Source organism: Melitaea cinxia, chromosome 16, assembly GCF_905220565.1.
Source record: "Melitaea cinxia chromosome 16, ilMelCinx1.1, whole genome shotgun sequence".
Classification (NCBI taxonomy): Eukaryota; Metazoa; Arthropoda; class Insecta; order Lepidoptera; family Nymphalidae; genus Melitaea; species Melitaea cinxia.
Window position 1 is genome coordinate 6,998,184 of NC_059409.1, and position 20,708 is coordinate 7,018,891.

Below are 20,708 nucleotides of genomic sequence, written 5' to 3' on the forward strand. Positions count from 1 at the left end.
TCTTTTTTGTTATTGGCTGACAATTACTATTAGAAACTATTTAATTTGTTTTGTAAATGTTTGTTATGCTTTTAAATCATCTTTTTTGTTATTGTTACTTACTGTTCCACGGGTTGCAGGTTCGATTCCCGCCTGAGATTGAATTTACTACGTGTATTTTTATATATATATATATATATATATATATATATATATATATATATATATATATATATATATATATATATATATATATATATATTATTTCTGTTTATTTATTTCAAAAAATGTACAGTCAGTTGTTACCTGTAACACAAGCATTAAGTTGCTTAACATAGGAATATATGACTGTGTGTATGTTATAAGATATTTATTTATTTATTTTAATTTGTTTTATAAAGAAGTTTATGTTATGTTTGTAAATCATCTATGTTATAAGATTTATATTATATTTCGCTCATGACTATTAAAAACGTCGGATGTGAAAAACAGCAACTTTACAGGAGAGCGATTCAAAGTGTAAATTGCGTGTAGCTTTTCACTTATTTTAAGCAGGATCATGAAATATTAAAGTAATGCTGTACAGGCTATTTATGTTTAAAATTATTACTAGCCGGTATTTGATGTGTAAATATGAGAAAAGTCACTTGTTACATTTAACGGGTTAAGACTAATAGGTACTGATTTGTCAGAAGTACCACAACTGAATAATATATGCATAAAATAAAATAAAATCTCTTCAGCTGACGATAGACTTGGTTATTTGGGAACGTTTTATGAAATAAACGAAAAAATGCAATTATGCAGTTCCGACGATGTTAATAGACACTAGCGAATTATTCATATTTATTGATTTTAATTTGTTTTATAATAATTTTATGTTATGCTTGTAAATCATCAATCATATTAATAAGTTTATGTTATGCTTGTAAATCATCTATGTTATAAGATATTATATTATATTTATTTATTTTAATTTGTTTTGTAAATAAGTTTATGCTTGTAAATCATCTATGCTATAAGATATAATATATTTTTTTATTTTAATTTGTTTTGTAAATAAGTTCATGCTTGTAAATCATCTATGTTATAAGATTTATATTATATTATATTTATTTATTTTAATTTGATTTATAAATAAGTTTATGTTATGTTTGTAAATCATCTATGTTATAATGAAATATTAATTAATATCTTAATAATTAAGAATTTGTTTTGTTAACATGTTTTTTATGTTTTAAATCATTTTGTTTGTTATTGTTTGATAATTAATAGTTGTTGTTATTTAATTTGTTTTGTAAAAGTGTTTGTTATTGTTTGATAATTACTATTTAATTTGTTTTGTTGTGTGTGCTGAGAGCTGTGGGATGTATCGCAGTATGTTTACGAAAATATAAAATTTGTTTGTTAGCTGTTGTGATCGACATGCCTTCAATAATGTAACTTTTTTGTATAACAACTTTAAATTTGAAAAGACTACCGAGAGTTTTGTCCGGCTCTTTCTCCTCTCGGCCTACACTAGGGACATTAGGTTAAATAATTTGTTGTAATATTTATTTTATAAAGCCGATGACATAATAGATAAGTGATGTCTACCGAGACACTAGTGATCAGGGCAAAATAATATGTTTGTAATGTTTAATTGTAACAATTACCTTCATTTTTGTTTAAAATGTAGATTTTTTTTTCGCTGGTTAAGTGTAGTTAGTACCAAGAAGTTTAGTAGTAGTGTAGTATATACCAAGAAGTTTTAAATATACATTATATATTTACAAAAAACCTTTTATTTCAAATAAAATTTATAAAATTAAGAACCCTGTGCTCAAAAGTATCGATAATTTTATCGACTAATTTATCGACCTTTTTCCACACTATTATCGATTTCCGGTAGGATAACAGTAACAACACTATGCTTCATTATTACCAATTTAACGAAAAAAATAGAGCTCAACCACAAAGTTGGTACTTGAAGTATAGCAAAACCTTGAACCCGGAGCTCGACCGTGTCTATGGAGTGACACCTCTTTACTTATATACTCTTTGATTTAGCACACATCAAACGCCAAACATTTTAGACATTCATAACATCTAAATAATTTACTTGTCAATTGACAGTTGACACCTTACATTCGTCTATTAACAAAAACAATACGTAAAATAAGATCTTACTTTTGTCGTTTGATCTTACATTTATTGTCATACAACAGCTTTATTGAAGTAACAAGTAAGACTTCTTTACACACGCTTAACTTGGTGAATGCGTGACAAGAGCGTTACGAAAAGTGTGATCAGGAATTGTTATTTTTTATTAGTTTTTATATTAAAGTATACTATGTTCTGACGAATTAAAAATTCCCAGAAATATACTAAAACAATTATCCCCTAAAACTTTCCCGCTATTTGCAAAATATCCCTAAATTTAGGGGAAAATATCCAAGTTTGCATCACTGTCACAAACTAAAAAAAACCGACTTTATGCGACTTGTAGTCGAAAAAATAATCTATTAAATACGCATTATTAGGGATAATTCAAAACTTATTTGTCAGTTTTCGATCAAATTTAAATGGGACTTAACGACAGGCACGTGCTCGCTTGGTTAAAAAAGACTAATCAAAATCACTACCCCTAGTTAAAAGTGATGAGGTAACACAAAAAAAAAAAACATACAGCCGTATTAAGAATATCAATAAATCAATAATCTAAAACGTAAGATATATTTATCTACTAGAATTACTACTAAAACTACACGTATCAGCATGTAGTTTTATAACGAAAACTACTTTTCTCAGTCACAGTCTTAGGTTTTTTAGAAATGTAATCTAAGTTTTATTAAAAAATAGCTGTCCCCGCAAACGTTGTTTGCCATACAAGTTATTAACCCCCCTTAATCCCCCCCCCCCTTATAACTTAGGGGTATGAAAAATCGATGTTGGCCGATTCTCAGACCTTTCCGATATGCACACAAAATTGCATAAAGATCGGTCCAGCCGTTTCGGAGGAGTATTGTAACTAACATTGTTACACGATAGTTTTATATATAAGATTAGTTCGCCAGGTTTGCACTTACATACAGACAAATAATACTTATTGCATAGGTAGAAAAAACTGGACTGATACTTTCTTCTATAGGTATAGGACGGACGGTGGAGCTTAATGTCGATGCTGCTACGCTGGATTAATTGGAATATAATAAATTTTATTAACAAGACTATCAATCGATTGCTATTTACGATATCATCAAGGACTGACAGCTGTACGACAGCTGCAAGAATAATTACCGAAACAACAAAAAAATATATATATATATAAAGTATTCGCTTTAGGTGGAGCTTGGTGAAGATTGGTTGGTCATGGTATTACCATCGGCGTTAATAGAACCTGTATCACCACCACTCTTCATCGGTAGTTGTAACAATATTATTATGACATACATGGCGGTAAATAAGAACAAATTGGACTCAAATTTAAATATACCGTCAATGAAATACTTTTATTATATAAAGCTAAATAATTTTAATAAATTGATGTGTAAATACTTCAAATACAAAAATCTGATTTGCGGTAAGATTAATAACAGATATCTAGTTGTAACAAATAAACCGTACTGGCTAATAAAGTAAATGTTAAAATTAAACAACAAAATGACAACTTTTGAAGTAAAAGAAACTAGCCTGGATGTGGAACAACACAACGATCAAAAACCCAATAATTCTATTGAAGAAATTCGTAAATGTACCAAGCAGAGTCGTATTGACACATCTTGGGACCGAAGTTATTATGTTTCATTTCAAGAATCGAAAAATACTGAATTTGATAAAACTCCACCCTTTAAGAGTATAATGATTGAAGAAGAATCTATTAATAGCAAAGTGAATAGTTTTACACAAACGGAGATCGTCATCGATCAAACGCTACATAGTAGCGTTGACGCGAACTTCTCTTTTAGTAAAGACTTTCAATTCGAAGATTCTTTGTCTAACGAAAATGACGAAAGGTCTTCTAGCAAACGGTTTAGACGTGATTCTTTCGATGATAATAAGGAAATACGACCATGGAAAAAGACGAAGTGTACGCGTTCAAGTACATCGAGTTCTTCTGACTTAAATGAACCAAAATCTTCATTAAGTGATTTATGTTCCGAATCAGAATTATCATTCAAATCAATAAATAGCAATTATTCGTATAAGATTCGTAAGAGAAGGAGAAAATCGGATTCAAGTTTATTTCGAAGTGTTCTACAAAAATCACGAAATTGTGTTTATTTTAATAAACACAATTTTTCAGATGATAAGACATATACAACAGGTGAGATTTTAAGAGTGAAACTTCTATGATGCTTTAATCTTAGATGTTACAGCGATGTTTTCTATCAAAATCTTTCTGTGCGTAGATATGTTTGTACGGTTTGACGATGCTATAAAAACAAAAAAGATTAATTTATCCCTTAAATGCTTGTAAAGATGAAAGGTTTCTTACAAATACTGGTTTTCTAGTTGTTATATAGATCTAGGCCAACGTGACACTCGTATAGGTATTTATTTACATTTAGTGATTTTAACATTTCTATAAATGTAACTAGAAAATTATCAAATCATATTGAACTAAACGTGCATTTTAGTGCCTAATAGTTTACCTACTTTTTTCGCGTAAATTTGAAAGATTTAGAAATTTCTCCAATCAATTCATTATGAATTTTTAATCAATTATTTTCGCGATTTTCATTCATTAATATTAATTTGTATATATTTAGCATAGCGTAACATACAAAATTATAAAAATAAAAAAAATACGTTCAGTTGAATTTTGAACTTCGTCCTTCAACAGTTATTTAAAATATTGTAATTTTGATTTTGCATATATTTAAAATAGCAATTGTTACGAAACAAACTGACTAACGGCCAGTTTCAATATTGACATGAACTCCATAGGTACAAATTGTGTTAAAAATCTATCGCTAAAAAGAAAAACCAAATATAGATAGATTATTCAAAACGGTCGTTAGATAACGATAAGTTGACATAGTTTAGCTAACTTAACTAACGGCCAGTTTCAATATTCTACCTATCTCTGACTTTTCTTACTAAAGATAGAATTTTGGCGTAAACTCCATAATAAATTGTATCAAAAATCTATCGCTAGTATGCTAAACCAGAGAAAGATAGATTATTGAAAACGGTCGTAATTCAAAATTTTTCCTAAGCCTGTTCTGTAGTCTGTACGACGCACTAACGAATAACACTCAATTTTTATTTATATATGTAGATGATAAAAAATGAAATATGGATGTTTTTATTTACCGTTAGGGGATCACGAAACTGCATTGGATGTCACATTATCATTAAGATAACTTTATATTTGTATGAAATCAGTCCCAATGGACGAATATAGTTTCGTGACCTTTACATTTTTAGTTGAAACGTTAATGGCTGAGAAGTAAATTAAGCTAGCTAATGTTGAGTTTAACACCGGACGTTCGTAATTTTCGACTCATCTTTTGGTTAGTATTTTACGTAATAAACATGAGTCCTAAGGGGAACGATATATTAGATAAAGATGAAAATTATTTGCCACAAGAGATAAACATTTTTGGTGTGCTCTCAGGAGGTACGCCGAGAAATGATAAAACACACAGACGGAGTAAACGTACTAAGCTATGGAGGTTGATGGACCTTTGTACATGGATTGGCAGGAAGGTAAATACCCAATATATTTCCGTTTATTATTTGCTTCTGTGTTAACGACGATCTTGTATATTAAAACACTAATGATAAACAATAACACAAGTAATAGGCAACACATACGTACATCTTTTAATACCTAACTAGCTGCCTGGACAGACTTCGTTCTGTCAAAAGTTAATAATAATAATAAAGTTAAGTTCTTTAGAAATCAACTCCCTTTTGGGATTAAAACGGGGGATGGTATGTTAACTCACTCATCACGAAATCTCCGAAACTATAACAGCTACAAACTTGAAATTTGGCAAGTAGGTTCCTTATAGGGCGTAGACACCCGCTGAGAACGGATTTTATGAAATTCGACCTCTATTGGGATAAAACGGGGGTTAGAAATTTGTAGAAATGTTTTTGAAGTAAGAGACTTGAAATTTAAAATGCATGCTCTATAGATGATGAGAAGGTGTCCAAATAATGCAACGTAATCTATATATAAAAGAGAAAGGTCACTGACCTACTCATTACAAGAACTCAAAAACCGCTGGATGGTCCATCCACCCAGGATGGATAAATATGAAATTTGGCAGGGAGGAATTTGGCAGATTATAGTTAGTAAACGTCCGCTAATAACGGATTTTGCGATATTCCACCGCTAAGGGGGTTGAATTATATTCAGGATATCGCAGTCCACTGCTGGACATAGGCCTCGACAAGTTCATGCCAAAAATGGCGTGAACTCATGTGTTTTGCCCATAGCCACCACGCTGGGTAGGCGGGTTGGTGACCGCAGGGCTGGCTTTGTCGCACCGAAGACGCTGCTGCCCGTCTTCGGCCTGTGTATTTCAAAGCCAGTAGTTGGATGGCTATCCCGCCATCGGTCGGCTTTTTATGTTCCAAGGTGGTAGTGGAACTGTGTTATCCCTTAGTCGCCTCTTGCGAAATCCACGGGAAGAGAGGGGGTGGTTAAATTCTTTACTGCCGTAACCACACAGCAGATCTTTCTTTGTGATCGATTCCCTCAAAATCTACTGAACGGATTTTCATGCGGTTTCACCAATAGAGAGAGGGCTTCAAGGGGAAGGTTTACGAAACGGCTAAGCCGATTTTGATGAGAGTTTCACTGGAAGTTTGTCGGGAAAATTTTGTGACACACTGATTCCAACGCGAGCAAAGCCGCGGGCACAGCTAGTATATATAGATTTTGATAATTCTTTTTTTGTTGGAAAGGAGATATCCCACGTGTGATACTATGATAAAGAAACCAGGATCTGATGATAGATTCCCAGAGAAATCGAGATAAACCTTCGAAAATCGTAGTTATGACTAGTGCGTTTGATAATTTTTTTCGTCTACTTAGGTTGTATTACTTATCGATGTAATTGAAGTCGTTTTTTTTCGTTTGCGAGCAAACACAATTATGTTTTATTTTAAAAGCGTTAAAACAACCGCATAGGTTTACCTACTTATAAAATTTTCAAGAAATATACCATAACACACATTAACACATAAGTTAAAATGAGTATTTTAATTTTTATTAATTAAAAATAAGTTTAATAATACACACATTTGTTATGCCTACTAAGTATAATAACAACTTCTGTAAATTATTATTTCTGTGCCAGGGTTTCCAGTCTCTTACAGGTTTATATTCAGATATCCCCAGAGAACCTATAAGTCATCAGGAAAACAAAGAAAATGTCCTAGCAGATGAGATGAAACAACTCAGGCGATTCATCGACGAAGTCGATCAAAAACACAAGCATCTGTCACAACAAAACGAAAATCTTCAAGAAGAAATGAAGAAATTGGTGACGAAAATAGCAGAGCTAGAGGATAAACTTAGGTAAAATAACAAATTATAGATAACATTTTTGAGGTAGGGCCCAGCACGAAATATATTAAATAATGCTGCTCTCGTATCAAGTAGTATTGTATTCATGTGGTGAGGAAGGTAACCAGAGCTCCAACCAGAGAATGACCAAAGAGAAATTAATAATAATATTAAACATCGTGCTTGAAAGCGAAAAACATATCCCACGACATCTTGAGATTTACATTTAAAGAAACGAAATCCTTAAAAAATTATAAAAGTATCAATAGTTCAACAGAGGTGTTGTATTTCAGTCGCCAGCAAACTGCATCGAACGCTCCTTCTTGTCTTAACCCTCCGTCGTGTCCACCCCCTCCTCCCCCACCTCCCCCTCCCCCTCCACCGCCACAATCAACAAACAAACTACCAGTACGCGCGCACACCATCCCGAGATGTGGATCAGCACCGCCGAGGATCACAGCACCGCGCCTCACAATAACGCCACAGGATATTGCTAATGTTAAACTAAGGAAAGCTAAGGTTGTAGTAATATAAAGTTTTGATAAATAAATATATTTAGCACTAGCTGTGCCCGTGACTTCGTCCGCGTGGAATTTAACGAAATAGTTCAGTTCAGTTAGCTGAGCTTGACTTGGGGAGTAAGCTGGTGAATGCGTGACGAGAGCGTTACGAAAAGTGTTACTGTTAGAGGCGAACTGAGCAAGAGGAAGAGAGAGAGGTGCAAGCACACATTTCACTCTCATAGCTAGTTACGTTTCGTATATCTAAGACCCAGTACAGGCCTATTGCTAAAGAAGTTTTACTTCAGTCGTGTGGTCTAAAGCACATACTCATTGTTTTATGTATATATAAGTAAGAATTATAAGATTTTTCTTAAATAAAAATAGTCATAAAATTTTCAGGATCATCCTGTCCGAACAAAGCCAGTGAAAGAAGTTCAACAGCCTTTAGTAACGCAGCATCTTCTCGAAGCAACGAGAGCAAAACTCGGCCGTAACAGACCTGTGGCCGCTTCTACACCTAAGCAACAACTGTCTGATTTGGAAAAGTAACACTTTTTCTTTACTCGATTTTGTACATATCGATGGCTCCTAAGTATACTGAGTCAACTAACAACTTTTGACAATTTCATTTTTTAAGATATTAATAACATTTACTTCATTTCCTATCTACCTATGTAACAAAAAAATAAAGTTATTAAAAGTAGAGTTGACTCAGTATACTTAGGAGCCATCGATATTATAGTTTACCTTTTAGTATGGCTTTTTTTTACCCGACTGCCAAGTAAAGGTTATGTTTTTCGTGCATATCTTGTATGTAATATTTTATTACCTTATATCTCCAGAACCGCTGAACGGGCTTACATTATTGAGGTATCGTTAGATTTATCTTAGTAGCTCAAGTATTCTTAGACAGGTGATGTTATAAAAAATTAAACATGGCGGCTGTGCAAAGCCATTGTAGTTAATGAAAAAAATTTTTTTTCGAATATATGTGTATCAAATTCAAGGGCTTAATTCAAGGATTTCAAAAAGGTATACCATGATTATTATTACCGTACCGTAATTCTAATAAAAAATACAATAAGAAAGTTTAAAAATGTGGGCTTTACTTTACTTTACTTTATACTTTACTCTTTACCATGCCTATGACAAGTAAGCTGCGAGCCGCGCTTATTCCTCACCTCCTAGGCGACGATAAATTTCGGGGTGTAGCCTTTCCAATAAAAAAAGAATTATCAAATTCGGACTACTCAAAGTACATAGCATGAGATTGAAGGATAAGTCAAATCATTCTCTCTTTGTGCACGTCTCCTACTGCATGTTATGTACGATATTGCATAAAACTTCTAAGAACTGCCGTATTGATGTTTTTAAGTGTACAGTACATAATGTTTGATATTGTTTCGATTTATATCGCTGGCTTTGTGTAATTATTGAATTTTTATCTTGTTCCAGCTTTTTCAGTTGTTTTCTAATAGTTGTTCTTAACGCAGGCGGGTTTTTTTTTTTTTTTTTTTTTTTTTAATTATCATTTTGTATTCGAAAAGTATTGTTGTATAATATTTGAAAAAATAGTACTATGAAGACTCGGACAGTACTAAAAAAACTATTTAAGTACTTACATAAAACCTTAATTGCTAAATTATTTATTAAAAACTAGCTGACCCGGCGAACTTCGTATCGCCTAACACAAACTTTATCGTATGGTATTAAAGTTCAAATTGACTTTTAAGTATTATCACAAATCTTTTGTATGGGAGTATAGAAAAGTGTTGTTTTTAGACTTTTTCAGGAAATATAATTTTATTTTTTTTAGAATTTTTCTCTCCGTAAGAACCATCCTCGTACTTCAAGGAATATTTAAAAAAAAAATTAGCGAAATCGGTCCAACCGTTCTCGATTTTTGCGCTTAGCAACACATTCAGCGACTCATTTTTATATTATAGATTGTGTATATTTTATTACAGGTGTTTATTACAAGAGTCGTCAGTGACGTCACTTTTCAGACGGAGAGGAACTCGAGGTACATTTCGTAGTGCAGAAGAATTAAGAGTTCGGCCCTATCCTGCTTCACGATGCGCCCGCTCTCCTTGTTCACCGCGCTCTCCCCGTTCTAACTCCCTCTCTAGAGTAACCCCTACTTCGCCAATCAAATTCTCGCTTATATGTCCAAACAAAGAATTAAACTAATCTTTGACTAATGATTATCAGTGTGATTAGATGTTCAATCGAATATAAATATATTTTCATTTACTGCTGATGAATAGACATATCAGAATTTTCTTTTTAATGTATGCTGGTACAGCTAGGATAAGCTAGCGCGGAAACGATGATTATAGTAAACAAAAAATAAACATTCCGATTATTTTTTGCTCTAATATTAATGGTTGCTTTCCGTTTAATAACACAGAGTCTCTGCATTACACTGCGGAACACTGACAAGTGATAAACACTGACAAGGACATGTTTAAGTGCGTTAAATGGAACAGTGTCTGAAATCAACACAAGATGACATTTTTATCGGTCATAATCAATATTTATTTATTTACAAACACAACATTGCAATAAGTTTTAGTATTTTCACATTCGCAGGTAAATAAATAATTATTTTATAATAAAAACAATTTTAATTCATATTAATTATTTCAACTAACCAAATAAATTTAAAGTAAGTATTATTGAATTAATCAAATATTAGGTTGCCGAACCGAATATATTTACCCTCAGCAGACTATATCGAAGTAATAACCCCTCGTCTGTGACGCGTCCCATTATATTCCGTCCCATTATATTACTGTAACGAAATTTATGAACTATGTAATAAAACTAATAAATTAATTCAGAGGTTATTTTATGTTGTTTCTTCAAATAATTTATTTTTGATTTCTTTATACCAATTTGAAAAATTAAAAATCATATGCAGAGAGGAAAACTCTACTTTTTGTTGCAAATTTTTGGATAAAACAATGTGACATGCGACTATTTCGAGTGTCGAACAAGGAACTTAGTGTCGAACAGTAGGTATACAAATACAATTATGTTCTAAGGTGTCGTTTCCTGAAAGCGCTTTGTCGAACACTATGTTATATTTGTATTATTCGTCTATGTTTATGCATCGCTTTTAAGTTATTGGAAAGCAACCAATTTATATTGACGTTGTTACGTTAAAAACTTTTTGGGAGATTGTATCTGGTTTGTTGGTAATAGGTATTCAATATTCTAATTAAAAAAAAAAAATTTAAAACTAGTTATTTTTTAAGCATTTTTAATATTGAGTTGCGCTTGAAAAATTAAGCTCTTAATACTTTAATTAACAAATATTGATTGCATCGATTTAATTATCTTAATTGTCTTTGTCTTTTGATTGATAAAAATAGTACAGCTTATTAGTGACAGAAGTATTTGTATTTTATACAAATAATATTTTTACAATATATCGTTATATATTTATTTTATATGTTAAATTATTGAAATAAATAAAAATTAAAAACCAACATGTTTTTATTTTTACCCTCATAACCCTCATTGACCTATTTCATATTTATTTTTTTTAGTCTCTAAATATAGAAAGCAAATCATCGGTTTTACCTATATTTTTTCTTGACGTTGATGTATTATTTTAAATCGTTGGTTTAGTTTTTATTTAAAGACTAGCTGTGCCCGCGACTTCTATTTAACGAAAAAGTGCGATGAATTTAACGAAAAAGTTCAGTTCAGTTCTCAGAGCTATAATATAAATAGATTTTTCAAATAAAAGTAGCCCAAGTTACTCCTTATTACATCAGCTGTCTGCTAGTGAAAGTACCGTCGAAATCGGTCCAACCGTTTCAGAGATTGGTCGAAACAAAAACACAGACAGACAGACAAAAATTGTAAAAAAAAATGTTATATTGGTATATGTACCGTGTATACATCCATATGCATTTAGTGAAAAGCGGTTATTTTAATATAACAAACACACACTCCAATGTTATTTATTTGTATATACTCTGTAACTGAATTTTGCGCTGGATTGTTTCTAACCTATTGATATATACAGCATATTGAGAGCTCCAAATCTGCGTATAGTATTCGAGTATGCTACGCATATATGAGCAATAAAGGATCTTAACTAGCATAATACTATTAAATTGAGTACCTACTATGGCGTAGAATGAACCCCATTGACTTACTCGCTTTTTTACAATATTGTATATAGGGTAACAGTACCAGTGGCCAGCCAGGAACCAGTGGTCAGCCTTTTGCGTCGTTTATTGGTCATAAATATTGCTACAATTAGAATAAACGAATCACGTGTACCTAAATAGAAACTTTGATTCCTCATTGAATAATATGTCACACGAATCACGATAGGTGCGGCAGGGGATCAGGGCGGAGAATTAAACTCATTCATAGAGGTGACGGCGGTTGAAAAGAGCGGTAGTGTCATGTTCGCCATATTTATTACTTCGCGTGATGTTCTCTTAAAAGGTAAGAAAAAACATGTTTTATTATTAATTTGACACTGTGTATTACTTCATGTATTGAATTATATTAAATTTAAATAAAAATATCACTGATTTACGTAAATATTGTGGGGTCTGACCATTGGGTACTACTTTTTTATAAAAGATCCAATGGTCGGCCCCCCGAGGCTGTTCACTGGGTTCTTGAATTATTTTTGAAATTGCGAGAAAAGGCGTCATTAGAACCGTTAAATTAAAATTTTCAAATTTAGTAAGGCATGTTCTTTCATTTTCCACAAAAAAAACCAGTGGTCAGCCACATTAAACATTTTATTTTTACGCGGCTGGCCACTAGGTGTTGCTGATCCAGTATTCAGCCCCGATATATTACATTTTAGTTTGTATTTCAGTAATTGAGAAGGTACCTATGTAAATATTTTCTGATAAATAATTCTGTATATTTTTAGCCCAAAATGCCGCCAAGACAAAAACACATTAAAGTTCGGGATATTTTTGTACAGGCACAAAATTGCCTCAATTATGAACTTTGGAGTAAAAAGTGTAGGCTGTTGTCCGTACTCCTCGTCCTAAAGCCCTGTTAGGCAAAGGATATGATGAGCAAGCCCACCAAGCTAGCATTAGCAACTGTCCCTCCTTCCTTCCTAATGGCTACGCTCTCCCCACGGAATTCTCTCCTGGTAAAAAATCAGTTCTTCTAAGTCTTATTAACCTGGTCCTCAACTTCCTCTCCACATTTAATGATCCTTCTATACCGTCCAACGCTGCCCAACCTCTTACCCAACTTTTACAGACCATTGAAAATGGCTCCAACCAAGTTCCTCCAATAGAACTGTAAAAGTATCCTTTATAGAAAACAAGAAACCCTGTCTCTCATTAACCTGGATAATCCTGTCATTATTGCCATTTCTGAGTCATGGTTTTTGGTTACCAGGCTTCTCCTGCTTAAGTGATGACAGAAGTGACGGGTATGCTGGTAGTGCCATCCTTATCTGGCACACTGTTCTCTTTTCCCAAATTCCTTTAACCACAAGCACCCCACATATAAATGCCGTGGCTGTCAGAGCATTCAATATCTCTTTGTTGTCTCTGTATATCCCTAACCCTAACCTTCTCTTATCCCGGAGCTCAATTCCATCATTTCCTCTCTTCCTAGCCCTATCCTCGTTATGGGGGATCTTAATGCTCACCATGTAGCATGGGGGTATTATTTCGGTGACGGCTTCGCCCTCCGGTTGGTGGACATGGTTTATTTAGTTATTTATTTTATTTGGACAAACAGTAGTTGCTTGAAACTACTAAAATCGATGTAACACTAGTATTATTAAAAACATTATATGATATGGTTGATGATGTGGATCTTTGTATCCTCAACGATGTCTCGCCGACTTTCTCGACGGGTTTACCTGAACCAGAACCCTCAATCCGCCGTTGACCTGTCCCTATCCTCACTTTCCCTTGCCTCACAATTATCCTGGAGCGTCCTTCCATCTATATTTGGCAGCGATCACTTCCCTATCCTCTTAACATTAGATTAAAGCCCCAGTCCTTCCATAATTCCTAACTCCATCTTAAAGTTCAAATTGAATGATGCTAATTGATCAGCATATGCTGCCTCTGTTGATGACATGTTTGACTCCTTCCCTCGTTTTCTAGATGACAGAAATATAATTTTTTGCTATAACCTTTTCCTCAAAGGCCTCTTAACTGCTGCAGACCTTTATTTCCCTAAAAAGCACCTAAACGCAAAAACTTGTTTGCCTTCCACCCCCTGGTGGGACGAGGAATGCAAACGAACCTATGAACAAAGATGGCAGGCTGAGAAAGCAAACTCACTGAACATGACTCAGAATAATTTTAATTGTTTTCAAAAAATTCTAAAATGAAACAACTGGTATCAAAAAAGAAAAAAAGCAAGCTGGTTTTAAACTTCTGTGAATCCCTAATCCCCCGTTCTCCTTCTTGTATAGTTTGGTCTAACTTCCGCCGATGCCTTGACAACAATTGTTGTTTACGTCTTGGACACACGTGGTCACCTGTCAACCTGTTAAAGTTAAGAGTTCGCGACCACTCGCTGTGTGCATATGGCCTTGACGAAGGTACAGTGTCCCACATTCTCTTCAACTGTCCTAAACTCCTCCATCCTATCTATGACATCCTTCCCCGTGAAATTCTTCGACCTATTAATGTTCAATGTTTGTTGATGTTTGTGTTTAGTCCCTTTTGTGCACTTTTGTGTAAAAATATAGAAATTAACAAAATTAAGTTGTAGGTAGACTATGTGAACGTCCTGTTTTTCTTTTCCTACTGTGTATAATATATAATATAATTAAAATATTAGATGTACTAAGTCACTGGTCTAGGTAGTGCAAAGCAGAATTTAGCCGAAAAGTAGTATCATCCTGGCAATTTGATTTACGATACAGGATGATATCGTCCGCGTATTGAAGGGTATTACAAAAGCTATTAACAGACAGTTCAAGATCGTGAGTGTAAGTGCTGTACAGCAGAGGACTAAGGACTGAGCCCTGGGGTAGACCTTTCCAGACAAGTCTGGGGTGAAAAGAGTGGTGTTGGTGTTGAACCACTATGGTTCTGCATGACACAACAGGTTGTAAATGATGTGCGTTATCCTCGGAGGAATACTCAGGTGTAGCATTTTCTGCCTGAGCACCGGAAGAAGTACATTGTCATATGCAGACGTGATGTCAAGAAAAATACCTACCAGGAACTTACCTTTTGCACAAGCAGTTCGAATGTCTGTTGATAGAATACTCAAACTATCTATAGTGCTCAAACCCTTTCTAAAGCCAAATTGAAAGGGCGAGAGAAGTTTTCTGCTTTCCACTATCCATTCCAGTCGATTTTTGATAAGATGTTCAGTAATTTTGCATAAAGTGGATGATAAAGCAATGGGTCTATATGAATTAGAATTTAGTGGGTCTTTGCCTGGTTTCAGAATTGGGATAATTATTTGTGACTTCCAAGGTTGCGGGACGATTCCTGTCGTGAAACAAGCATTAATGATATTCAGATTTTTTTTTAGCTTTATCATTTAAATTTATTACGAATGAATAGGGTACACCATCTTCCCCGGTAGAGTAGTCTTTAAGGCCGTTCAATGCGCATTGTAATTCAGCGAAAGAAAATGGTGCGTCCATACTATTAGAAACAGACGGAGTTATGGGAGTTGGAAAGCTGTCCTTGAAAGGGACATAAGGAGCGGCGAGTTTGTCTGTAAAATAGTTAATGTATTTAGGCTTTGGCTATTCCATTGAAGGAAGCCGATTTGAGTCATTGGTAAGGGAATCTAAAATATAGGATAAATGAGTGGCAACGTTGGTCGTAGTTTCGAGTCAGTATACTTAGTGGCAATGGATATGAAAATTTGGGTGAGACTTTTGTAAAAGATTAAGATTAACAGTAGGAGAGGAGGGATTGTTATTTGAGATAAGGGCGTAGCCCTTGGGTTGGGAAGTGAGGCTATTAGAAATAATAGAATCTTGCGCCTGTTTGTTGAGCCCTTTTCCCAAAGCATGTCAGGGACGAGGAGTTCGGGAATCTGTTTTTCTATATGTATGATAAGGTGAAGAGGTAGGTATAATAGGGGGCGTAGGACTGGGCCTTTGGGGGATAGAGGGGAACTATTTGGTCGGAGAAAACATTTCTTTGGCTACTTCTGCATAGGACCTAGTGAAAGGGGGGATACGGGAGGATGCTTCCAAGTAGTGTTCTCCTATGCCATGGTGACCTTGATAGATTGCTGACGAGAAAACTCTGGACTTATTGATAGTAAAATGTTTGCCTGAACAGTGTAAACATGTCGCATTGTCTTCAGAAACCTCACATGACTCACCAGTATGGAGCTGCGCACATTTGTAGCACCTAGGCTTTGACCTACACTGAGTTTTTATGTGACCATAACGACAGAAGCTAAGACATTGGATTGTCGGGAACTTATAAAATTTCTACGGGAAAGAACGTATGGTAGAAAAAATATTTTTTCAGGGAGCATTTGACCCCTGAAAGTCAGGACGAGTAGGTACCCAAGTAACAGTACCTTCCCTTATCGTTTTTCTATTAAGACGTCGCTGGCCTATATAACCTGTCCACAACCGGAGGGAAGCTCCAAGGACTCAACTAGTTCCTCCATAGACCAGTCCACTGGTATGCCTTTAAACAAGCCGATTCTAGTAATGTTGTATGTCGGTACAGTAGTTTTATATTTACACAAGTCTAGAACCGGATTAGATAAAAAAGAGTTGCTGCTTGTGCAGAAGTAAATTGTACAGAAATTTTATTTCGTCCAACGTTCTTAACGCCATCATTAACAACGGATTTAATTTTATTAGTACGTAAGAACTAACCAAATTTAATGGCTCGGATCGTAGTTCCTGCGGCTGGGTCTGAGACTTCTCGTGAGACATGGACTATGAAAAGACCTTTGTCGTCCTCTGAGTAGCTCTTAGGAGCTTCGGAAAAAGAAGGATGAACATAAACGGTCTGTATAGAGGGAATAGCGGCTGTAGGATCGTTAATAGTTATTTTTGGAGAGGGATTAGTGGACAGATCATCGGCTGCCAGACGTTTTCGAGAACTCTGAGGATCACCAGGATTCGGTGGATCCGGAGGTCTGTCTAGGCCCATTATAATTAAAAGAAAGGAAAAGAAGAAAAAGGATTAGTTAAAAAAATAATTTGATTATTCTAGTTAAAATACAAAACAAGCACTTACCAAGGCTTACAAATGTTACTAAAAACTAATACAGCTAAATTACCCATTACTTTAAAAATTTACAATAAATCCTAATAAAAATAAATTAAACGACAACAATCTCTCTAACACGTATGTCGACCACCAAATCACGCCAAAAAACCGGTAACTATATGTCCATTTGTTTTTCTTTTTGACAGTTCAAGAAAATTTGAAATTAGTGACGCCCTCACACGTTACCAATTCGATTTGAAATAATAATCAATTTTATTTTAGAAGAATTTTCAATCGATTTAATGAAATATTTTTAGTTTAAAAATATTAACTATTCATTTATTAGTTACTTTGGTAAATAAATAAGTAGCTAGGTATGTTATTTTCCAAATACATTTGCTCATAACTCTTGATATAAACTTTATTAATCACACGTTTTAAAGTTAAATTTCACCACAAGCATGTCTGTGTAAATGATAAGTTTTTTAATGATAATTTTTTTTTTTATCCTTACTCTTGGTTTGAAATAAAATTCCAAGATTTCGACTTAAGTCGTTACAAATAATAAATCTTCGAGTCATAGATACCATTTTCATTTATTTATTTTTTTAATTATTAAATTTATAGGAACTGTTGATCGAGGAACAAATGATCGCTTTACCGTATTTCAAGAACTGTTTAGGCTGAATGGATTTAGTCCTTTGCCTTTCCCTATTGGGGATAAATTTTAAAACTGAACTCAAGAACTGTATATTAGTCCGTGGTTGTTTGTTATGCACAGGGCACTTTACTACCCACTACTCCACTACCCATTGATCAAGTATACTCATCCTAGCCCACTACCCATCTATAAAGTATGACATTATTGTAGAATTTTTTGGTACATTATTCCGAAAAAAAAGTAATTTATATCAAAAGAAAATAAACGGTTGGACAAGGTATAAATAGATTACTATATTATTTAAGAAAATGGATTTCAGTTCTTTAAATCCGGCAACATCTAACTCCCTAAATGTTGCTGCGAGAAATAACAATGTAAAAACAGTTAAAAGATTACTTAAGAAAATTAATGTTAACTGTACGGATAACCGAGGTTGGACGTGCCTTCACGAGGCTGCTGCGAATGATAGTTTTCTGTGTCTTAAGTTAATTTTAGAAAACGAGGACGTTAGACCATTAGTAGAGACTCACGAAGGCCACACTGCACTCTATCTTGCATGTCGGTTCAAGAGTTCCATTAAGACAATAAAATATCTTCTCGATGCCGCACCTGATATAGCAAACTATGGAAGCAATGAAGGTGTAACACCCATGCATATTGCATGTTCTCAAGGTAATATCGAGCTAATACAGTTGCTTGTAGATTATGGAGCGATTATTGATGTCCAAGATTTTGACGGTGATACTCCATTGCATGATTCCATACTTAGCTCACAATATGAAGTAATTGCTACATTACTACATGCAGGAGCAGATCCAGAAATTAGAAATGCGCAGAAGCTTACAGCATTTCACTTAGCATGTTACAATGGATGTTTACAAATTGTAAATATAATTTTTCCATTTGTCATTGATATTAATCAATTGGCAGGAAATGGCGATAGCCCTCTTATATTAGCAGCTCAAGGGAGTAATGATGAAATTGTTAAATTTTTGCTAGAAAATGGTGGTGATCCCCATATTAAAAATAAAAATGGAGCCATAGCATTAACAACGGCTTTATATGTGGGCCATTTACCAACTTTTAAACTCTTACTAAATGTTACTGATATCAATAAAATGGACCATAAAATAATATTGACTGCATGTATGGAAAACTACTTTAAAATAGGAATACTCGAAACTCTTTTAATTCTTGACTTAGGTCCAGAATTTTTTAATTATAGTACACCATTCAATTTTAACCCAGAACATGTTGGTCTGTCTCCGAAAGTATATCTAACAAATGCACCCATAAATATATATTTGAAGATTTGTGAATATATTTACCTAAAATCTCATGATAAGTTTCAACAGTTCTTTTACTTATTTCTAATGCGAGGACTTGCAGTTGATGCAATAGATGTTAATGAGTGTCCACCACTTGTATACATTCATTACTGTATGCACTCAGCGTGCTTTAGTGATGTAAGTAAAGATGTTCTTGACATGCTAAAATGTTTAGTAATAATAATAAATAATAAAAAATTACTAATATATGACAAAAAATATTTTTACAGTAAGTGAATGTAGCCTATGGAACTCACAATAACATATAATTATAATGAATAATGTAATCAATTTTGTAGTTCCAGGGAGTACAAACAATCTCACAAACTTTACCTTTTTATTATATTCATATTCAATTATTAAATAAGTCTTGATAATAAAATTGAATCAGATGAAGTAAAATAATACATAAAATTGATATATTTTTTTAATATTTCAGGTTTTTCAAATTTTAAGGGAACATGGATGCAATGTTGATTACAATAGTAGTTTTTTTATAAAGTATAGGAAAAGAAGATTCATACCTGATGCTTTTTTTACATCTATTTTTTCTGACCCATCTACGTCACTTGTTATGTTGCCATATAGTCTGTACTGTGATCCTGAATATCTCTTGGCAAAAATTCGTCAAATTGGATTATTAGGAAGGATCTCACCTAATGTAAGAATTTGTCTATTTGGATTATAGAACTAATATATATAGCACATAAATCTAGTAAATATTTTGTGTAGTCTACCTGTGTTAGCTCTCTTCCAAAAAAAATAGTCTTGTCTGTAGTTTTGTAAAATTTTATATTAAGGACAGCATGATAGAGGTAATATTGAGGTAGGAAGGGCACAGCAGAAAATATTCTGCTCACAATCTGGAGCAGCCCGACTATGGGGGAAGTACCTCAACCTCATAGAAGATCTAAACTAAATAATGCTGCTCTTAAGTAGTTTCATGTTCCTGTGGTTAGTAAAGTGGCCAGAGCTTAGGGAGGGACGGCGGTAGGGTCGGCAATGCGCTTCCGAAACTTGTAGTGTTGCAGACATCTATAGGCTTACACTTACGATTGTTTGCAAAAAAAAACAAGTATTATTTTTATTTTGTTGGTTTTAGGTAATAGACAAATGGCTATCAATGATACACGAGGATTTAATAGGAATCAATCCAGAAACCATTTCATGCTGTGTTTTACCTTTAAAACATTTATGTCGGCAAAATATTCGCTCCACTATTATCAGCGCAAGTGATGAGTTTATAAATACAAATAAATTTCTTGGTATTCTTCAAACACTGAAGCTACCTCAACACATACAAGAATATTTACGTTTTATTTAGAATTTTTGTATTATTATTTATAATTATTAATCGATTTTAAGGTCTCAATAATATAAATATGACTAAAAGTGATATTTGATATTCCTGCACTTGCGATATTAGAAAATAATTTACGATATCTTTGGGCTTAAACTCGGAGCACAATAAAAAGATTATAAATATAGTTTTTAACTGTGTATAAAATGAAATAGCGATTTATTTAAAATTATATACATTATTTCACTTATAAGTATAAA

General features: G+C 33.6%; 2 protein-coding genes across 2 annotated transcripts; both read left to right on the forward strand.

Annotated features, from left to right (window-relative positions):
* The first annotated feature begins 3,621 nt into the window (after positions 1-3,621).
* Positions 3,622-10,257, forward strand: LOC123661240 (formin-I-like). Its single transcript, XM_045596227.1, has 6 exons — positions 3,622-4,285; positions 5,582-5,673; positions 7,278-7,498; positions 7,780-8,005; positions 8,389-8,534; positions 9,957-10,257. Exons 1-6 carry the CDS (start codon positions 3,622-3,624, stop codon positions 10,177-10,179), a joined length of 1,572 nt encoding a protein of 523 aa, XP_045452183.1. The 3' UTR covers positions 10,180-10,257.
* Positions 10,258-18,128: 7,871 nt separating this feature from the next.
* On the forward strand, positions 18,129-20,660 carry LOC123661100 (ankyrin repeat and SOCS box protein 3-like). Its single transcript, XM_045596100.1, has 3 exons — positions 18,129-19,286; positions 19,588-19,809; positions 20,251-20,660. Exons 1-3 carry the CDS (start codon positions 18,129-18,131, stop codon positions 20,470-20,472), a joined length of 1,602 nt encoding a protein of 533 aa, XP_045452056.1. The 3' UTR covers positions 20,473-20,660.
* The last annotated feature ends 48 nt before the right edge of the window (positions 20,661-20,708 follow it).

Bases quoted from the DNA above. Each gene is read 5' to 3' on its own strand.
- LOC123661240 (XM_045596227.1), top strand. From the start codon at position 3,622: ATGACAACTTTTGAAGTAAAAGAAACTAGCCTGGATGTGGAACAACAC. The intron at 4,286-5,581 runs GTGAGATTTTAA...GTGTGCTCTCAG, and splicing joins TGATAAGACATATACAACAG to GAGGTACGCCGAGAAATGAT. The intron at 5,674-7,277 runs GTAAATACCCAA...TTTCTGTGCCAG, and splicing joins GTACATGGATTGGCAGGAAG to GGTTTCCAGTCTCTTACAGG.
- LOC123661100 (XM_045596100.1), top strand. From the start codon at position 18,129: ATGGATTTCAGTTCTTTAAATCCGGCAACATCTAACTCCCTAAATGTT. The intron at 19,287-19,587 runs GTAAGTAAAGAT...TTAATATTTCAG, and splicing joins ACTCAGCGTGCTTTAGTGAT to GTTTTTCAAATTTTAAGGGA. The intron at 19,810-20,250 runs GTAAGAATTTGT...TGTTGGTTTTAG, and splicing joins TAGGAAGGATCTCACCTAAT to GTAATAGACAAATGGCTATC.